Source organism: Arachis duranensis, chromosome 4 (assembly GCF_000817695.3).
Source record: "Arachis duranensis cultivar V14167 chromosome 4, aradu.V14167.gnm2.J7QH, whole genome shotgun sequence".
NCBI lineage: Eukaryota > Viridiplantae > Streptophyta > Magnoliopsida > Fabales > Fabaceae > Arachis > Arachis duranensis.
In genome coordinates this window covers 105,128,891-105,136,579 of record NC_029775.3, presented here as the reverse complement: position 1 = coordinate 105,136,579, position 7,689 = coordinate 105,128,891, and the positions used below count along the sequence as shown (strand labels likewise).

At 34.8% G+C, this 7,689-nt stretch overlaps 1 protein-coding gene across 3 annotated transcripts in view; it reads left to right on the top strand.

Moving 5' to 3' along the window:
• The window catches only part of LOC107485526 (BEACH domain-containing protein C2), a 25,840-nt gene extending 19,339 nt beyond the window's left edge, over positions 1-6,501 (top strand). The window contains exons 20-33 of one of the 3 annotated variants that reach the window (XR_008008362.1): positions 30-86; positions 176-244; positions 333-419; positions 509-625; positions 1,551-1,700; positions 1,848-1,932; positions 2,017-2,137; positions 2,233-2,329; positions 2,600-2,713; positions 3,506-3,872; positions 4,124-4,908; positions 5,222-5,344; positions 5,709-6,029; positions 6,263-6,501. Coding sequence is in view for 1 of the 3 variants with exons in the window: in XM_016106058.3 (XP_015961544.1) it covers positions 30-86; positions 176-244; positions 333-419; positions 509-625; positions 1,551-1,700; positions 1,848-1,932; positions 2,017-2,137; positions 2,233-2,329; positions 2,600-2,713; positions 3,506-3,872; positions 4,124-4,908; positions 5,222-5,344; positions 5,709-5,786 (2,250 nt within the window). In the remaining 2 variants the exon portion in view is untranslated. The other 2 variants (XR_008008361.1, XM_016106058.3) reach the window with 2 other exon arrangements.
• The last annotated feature ends 1,188 nt before the right edge of the window (positions 6,502-7,689 follow it).

Here is a 7,689-nt window from a genome sequence, read left to right as displayed (position 1 = left end):
TATATCGTTGTGATACCTTCTCATTGCAGAGGCCTGAACAACTTTTAAAAAGAATTCAACTTATGGAGCGCTGGGCTAGATGGGAGGTAGGGGTTAATTCGTTATAGATAGAATGTGTATATTATAATATCTTACCATTGCTTGTGTACATGACTTTTATACTTCACTTGCACAGATCAGCAATTTTGAATATCTAATGCAACTCAATACACTGGCTGGGCGTAGTTATAATGATATTACCCAGGTAATCATTTCTTCTTAATTTGTTTCTTTCTTTAAGCAAATAATGTGTCATGATGTTGTTCATTTATCATCTTACCTGTTTTTGGCAGTATCCGGTCTTCCCATGGATTCTTTCTGATTACAATTCAGACAGCTTGGATCTTTCTAACCCTTCTTCTTATCGCGATCTTTCAAAGGTGTTATATCCTGAATATTGCTTCAATCAATGGTGGCAGAAATATTTATTTCTCTCATTCTCATAATAAAAGCTTTTAATGTCATGCAGCCTGTTGGGGCACTGAACCCAGAGCGTCTGGAGAGATTTCAAGAGAGATATGCTAGCTTTGATGATCCAGTTATTCCAAAATTCCATTATGGATCACACTACTCGAGTGCAGGAACTGTGGGTACCACCTTTTTTTTTCTTTCAAAATGGCAGTATAACAATAACTTTCTAGTTGGTCATACTTAGATATAGTTAAATAGATGCCTTTTCTCTCTCATTCTGAGGGCCTATGTGATGTAAGACAATATATGCACAGGTTTTAACTAGTTCACTTGTTTCTGTGGGAAAGTAATGGTGCCATACACAAATTGGATTTTTATTATGGCTTGCTAAAAGGTAGGAGTAGTTTGCATTCACTTGGTTCGAAATAGAAACTTTCTGGGTTCTACGAACGGCAACTGCAAAATTTGGACTTTAAAGGGTGTGTTTACGAGTTCCTATTGTTAGTAATTAAGAGTACATATTATGATATATCTATCACATCTTCGCATATCATATAGTATCTCCTTGGATTAGTTTTGATGTTTTTTCATTTTCTATGATTCTTTCCTTATTTGATAGGATTAGGCATTTTATATTATTAGAGGATTCAGTGTTCCTCTTGTAACACACAATATACTCATATCAGTATTGTCATATTATCTATATTGTACCTTTTTTTCCTCTCCTACCTAAAACCCACAATCTCAACAGATTTTGGAGAAGCCCTCAAAAATCATAGATCGCAAACATACCCTTAAGTGAAAGGGTTATAGGGCATGTTCGATCAAGAATCAATGTGAATTTCAATAGAACTTGTTTATGCTGATTGCGAAATATTGTATATTAGGGGAAAAGTGGAAGACCTTGGAAATTGAAATGAGAAAAAGAATCTTAACAGAAGCTCCACATATATTCCCAGATATAGGCTTGCTAATTACAAGTCAATAAGGAAAAGTTGACACTTAAGAAAGTTATTTCCCTTATGTAGATGTAGTTATCTAGCATGAATATTTTAGTTGCTGATCTTGAAGGCACTAACGTTTATTATATACTTTTGCAGGTTCTGTATTATCTTGTTAGGGTTGAACCATTCACTACCCTTGCAATTCAACTGCAAGGTGGAAAGTTTGACCATGCAGATCGGATGTTTTCTGATATTTCTGCTACTTGGAATGGAGTTCTAGAGGACATGAGCGATGTGAAGGAATTGGTATGAAAATGATTAGTTAATATGCTAGTGTACATTAAGTAGCTTCTTTCTGTTTTCCTTAGACTTCAATGTTTTTTTCTAATATTAAATTCTTTTCATGGTTTTACAAAAATGTTATCATAAGCAATTTTTCATTTAAACTTTTAGGTTCCTGAGCTATTTTACCTCCCTGAGGTCCTTACAAATGAAAATTCAATTGATTTCGGCACAACACAGTTGGGAGAAAAGCTTGGTAAGATTTTCTACAGCTGCTTTTTTGTACGATTACATTGTATACTACAAATGCCTATCATGGCTAATAACTTCTCAATGTCAGATACTGTAAGGCTTCCTGCCTGGGCTGAGTCTCCAATTGATTTTATTCATAAGCATCGGATGGCTTTGGAGAGCGAGTATGTATCTGCTCATTTGCATGAGTGGATTGACCTTATATTTGGGTAAGTTTCTAATATGCACATAAGGTGCCCCTTCTCCAATTAGTTTTTTTTTTCAATAATTTGTACCGGTATCATCAATGAGTTTGAATATGCAGGTATAAACAACGGGGCAAGGAAGCTGTTGCAGCAAATAATGTTTTCTTTTATATTACCTATGAAGGGACAGTGGATATTGATAAAATCTCTGATCCTGTATGTCTCCTTTTCTTATCGATAATTTCTATTCAATTCCTATAATGCAGAGTTATCTCAACAATTTTTAGATGAACTTTAATCAATGAATTTAATTTTGTATTAACCATTGAAAATTTGAAATTCCATTTCCCTGTTTATTCATCTTCTGTGACCATAACTTCTGTCATTGTTGCTCCTTTTTAAATCATTTATTGTCACAACATCTTGTGATTATTTATCTTAATGTTTTTGTAGCTTATTGTTTTCTATTGTACTTGAAAATTATAGGTACAACAACGAGCCACACAAGATCAGATTAGATACTTTGGACAAACACCATCGCAACTCCTGACTGTTCCTCACTTGAAGAAAATGCCATTAGCAGAAGTTTTGCATTTGCAGGTAACTGCTGGTTATGTAAATGGCTTTTATTGATAAAAAAATCGTAAAATTACATCTTGAATGAGTACCCTCTGTGCATGACTGTGCTTTCCTCCCTTTTTATTGTTTCTTATATGTATATATATGCTTTCCTTTTGCCTTCTATAACCAGCAACCAGTATTACTTCGAATGTGGGAAAAATCATTTTAATTGGTATTCTTTCCAATGACTTGCACCATAAATTGTAATTAGAGCTCTCTTGAAACATTAATAGGAGTGATAATGATGGTGATTTCCAGTGACTGAGTGGGTCTTTGAAGGCTCACAAATGGTTTTTAAATTTAAAGCAATAATCCTTAATGATTCTTTCTATTGATTGAGCCAGCTCAATATGCAATGCATATTACTGGATCATCTCTGATAGATCAAGCTGCATTTCACATCTTATAAACACTTGTTCTATTCTTCCCTAAAAGGCAGTCTCTTATAGCTTTTTGAGGAAACTTGTTGATTGCTCAAGGTATTGCAGCCTATCAAATCTAGCTGAGCTTTCTCTTTTGGGTGACAATATAGAATATTTATTGCCACTAATCTTTGAAAACTGTGAGCAATATTTCTCATGAGTCTGACTGTGCGCAACGAGACAACAGCATGGTTTCAACTTTCAAATGTTATTGCTTACTTGCGCTAAAACTTCTATAATAGTATTGTTCGAGATGCCCTTCAATTGCTTCATGTTATTGTTCCCTCTAATTGTTGATGGTAAGTGCAAGTGATTTTGCTCATACTGCCTACCTTTCTTTCTGTATTAGACAATATTCCGCAACCCAAAAGAAGTCAAACCATATGCTGTTCCATCACCTGACCGGTGCAATCTTCCTGCGGCTGCCATTCATGCATCTTCAGATACAGTTGTGGTTGTTGACATGAACGCACCAGCTGCTCATGTTGCACAACACAAGTGGCAACCAAATACTCCTGACGGCCAGGGTACTCCTTTCCTCTTTCAACATGCGAAAACAACATCAAGCTCCAGTGGTGGTACATTTATGCGCATGTTCAAAGCGCCAGCTGCGTCTGGTGAAGAGTGGCAATTCCCTCAAGCAGTGGCATTCTCTGCATCTGGAATTAGAAGTCATGCTATCGTGTCAATAACATGCGACAAAGAAATCATTACTGGTAAATATAGAAGAGCTAAAATTGTTCGGATCAAGTTTATAATCACTAGGTGTGTCTGGTTAGGACTTAGGAAGCAAAATGTGTGTGTGTGAGAGAGAGAGAGAGAGAGTAAATTTCATGGATAACCTTCATATGTATAATTAGTTAATTACACATGAAGCTCATTATGAAATTTTACCCTTGCGCCTTTTATTGGTGTTGCCTATATTTTGTATTTTACATCTAATTTTGAAAATTTGGATGCTTATTAGGTGGGCATGCTGATAATAGTATCAGATTAATATCCTCAGACAGCGCTAAAACCTTAGAAACAGCTTATTCACATTGTGCTCCTGTGACATGCGTCAGTCTTTCGCCAGATAGCAACTACTTGGTGACAGGATCCCGGGATACAACAGTATTACTCTGGAGAATACATAGAGTACTTGTGTCTAACCCAGGTGTCATATCAGAACATTCTCCCAGAACTGGTAAACCATCTTCAACCAGTAGTGGTTCATCATCAATCTTGACAGAAAAGGATCGGAGGCATCGTATTGAGGGTCCTATACATGTGCTTCGGGGGCATCGGAGTGAAATACTTAGTTGTTGTGTTAATTCAGATATTGGAATAGTTGTTTCATGCTCCCATTCATCAGGTGTTCTATTGCACTCTGTAAGAAGGGGACGTCTAATGAGAAGGCTAGATGGTGTGCAGGCCCATGTTGTCTGCCTTTCCTCTGAAGGGATTGTGATGACTTGGAATGAGTCACAGCATACTCTTAGTACCTTTACTCTCAATGGTGCTCCGATCGCAAACACACAGTTATCTTACTTTTGCAGTGTCAGTTGCCTAGAAATTTCTGTGGATGGTAGGAGTGCCTTGATGGGAATAAATTCTCTACCAAATGGGGGATCCTATAATAACAGCCCGGATTTGCAGTTGACTAAGTCGGGAATTGTCGATTTTGATTTAGAATCAGAAGAAACAAATGAAAGGAACAGAATTGATGTTCCATCACCATCGATATGTTTCCTAGATATGCACACCCTGCAGGTACAGGATTAAGATATCAGTGATAATTCTTAAATTTATTGTGCGTCAACCTGTTACATTTTATTCCTTGTTTTTCATGCACCATGGGAAAGTTTTCATTCAGGAATAACCAACTGTCAAATTAGCATGCTTTATTTCTTGTTATTGGCAGATTAACATAGAACACATGAATATTTGAATTTTCAGAGTAAACAATCCGCTTCTAATAAAGCTTAGTGAATACTCTTATTGATGTGGAATTATTCTGTCGTTATTCATATACATTGCTATTTCACCAAACTGTCACTCAACGCCAATGTCATGTTTCTTCTAGGTATTTCATGTGTTGAAGTTGGAAGAAGGACAGGATCTCACAGCTGTGGCACTAAACAAGGATAACACAAATCTTCTAGTTTCAACTTCAAATAAACAATTGATAATCTTCACTGACCCAGCTGTAAGTTAAATCTTTCTTGACAAGTATCTTCGTCAAATAACAGTCTTCTGATTCTTATAAAGTTGTAGTGAATATATTATGCCTGCGGTTTCATAGTTTCTTGAAAAATAATCATGATTGCACGTTATTTAGAGTGATATCAATGATCACATTGTTTTTCTTTCACTTTTTAGAAGTTACACATTGTTTACCAACTTCTGAAAACGTGAACTATTTCCTTATCAACTATAAGTTGTTCAGTTGTTCCGTTTAGACAACCTTAAATTGTTTTCAAATAACAATTATGTTCCCAATAACATGTTTGATTGTTCTCCAATGCCTGCACAATTTGACGGGTTTTGACATTGCTGCTTATTGTTTGCAGTTAAGCTTGAAAGTGGTCGATCAGATGCTCAAGCTTGGCTGGGAAGGAGATGGGCTTCGGCCTCTTATAAATTCATAGCTTTTAGGATACACACCATTCGATTACAGATCTAAACAATATGAATTAGGAAAATTAGGTTGACTTTATGATACTCCTTTTTGTTCGTTGGTTTGTATCCCTATTGTTCATATATCTGTAAAATATGTATAACATCCAATTGATACCACAAGTTTTAGTTTCTTAGATTTAGTTGAGGTTCTTTGCTATTACAGTTGTGCTGAAGCGTTGGATATTGGACAAGCTTCTGAGTTGTGACTTGAGGTTTGAACCATTAATTTTTGTTCCCAATTTTTTAATTAAAGAGAATGAAGCTATAATAGAGATATTCTTTCTTGTAACGCGGCTGTTGTTTTTTGAGACAGAAACATTGCTGAGGTTGAGTCTTCAAAATTCTTTAGGAGATTGAGATAACTACAATTCAATTCATCATCTTGTTTGATTTCGTTTTTTCTTGTCTGATTGTTTTTTCTCGTTTATCTCCTCTCTAATTACAGGCAAGTTAACCGATAAGCGTTTATAATGAGATTGGAGCTTGAGGGGTTACATAGCTAGTTAGGTCCTACTCTGCTCATATGACTTGTTATTTGACCAAAATGCTTTAGAAAATTGTGCGCGCGTGCGCCTGTGTATTTTGGTTTACCAAGGGGTTGATTTAAGTTGGGTTCTGAGGGGAATAAAGGTTAAAAATACAATGTGAACATTAAAATTAATTATTATGTATTTATGTATAAAATATATGTCTAATTTTGTATAATTTAATTTATTTTTAATATATATTTTGTATTTTAAATTTTTAATGTATATTCGACTCTGATAATTAATTTTGGTATACGGTTAACATAGTTGATAAAGATTTGCAATGAAAAAGATCATATTAAAGTAAAATTTAAATTTCTTTAATTATTTTAATATTTTTTTTTAAGATTTAAATTGAGAAGGTTAGTAAAAAAAATAAGCTTTAATTATTTTTGAAATTATCGTAGAATAGTTTACATATAATTATAGTTATCAAATTCGAATAATTGAAAATACGATCACTAAATCGAATAGGTCCTCATTTGAACGGTTAAACAATTAACCTAGTTAAACTTGGTCAAATTATAAATACGGTCACTAAATCAGATAGTTCTTCATTTGAAGGGTTAAGTAATTGAGGTTTGCTACACATACAAGTCTTTTTGACTTACAAGTTTTACAAGTTGCTACACATTAGAGTCTTTTAATGCGTTATTTAGTTTCCAAAGCGCTACACTCACCGTGAATTATGAACGACTCCTCTTCCTCTTCCTTTTCCTCTTCCTCTTCCTCTTCCTCTACTTCACTCACCGTGGATTATGAACAACTCATCTTCCTCTTCCTCTTCCTCTTCCTCTTCCTCTTCCTCTTCCTCTTCTTCTTCTTCTTCTTCTTCTTCACTCACCGTGGATTATGAACAACTCATCTTCCTCTTCCTCTTCCTCTTCCTCTTCTTCTTCTTCTTCACTCACCGTGGATTATGAACAACTCATCTTCCTCTTCCTCTTCCTCTTCTTCTCCTTCGATTATAGAAAATACACCCAAACGATATTTCTTCGTTATTCTCTTTGCCTTTTCATTAGTTGTTTTACTTGCATTTATTACCGGTATTCTTGCTTCTTTTTTTTCGATTTTCATGGTTTCTGAAATCAAACTTTGAAATCATTTTGAAAATAATAAAACTTCAGAAATACACCCATTCTCTTTACTTCGTTTTTTTCGATTTTCATGATTTCTGAAATCAAACTTTGAAATCGTTTTGAAAATAATAGAACTTCAGAAATACACCCAAACGATTATAGAAAATACACCCAAACGATATTTCTTCGTTATTCTCTTTGCCTTTTCATTAGTTGTTTTACTCGTTTATTACTGGTATTCTTGCTTCTTTTTTTTTCGATTTTCA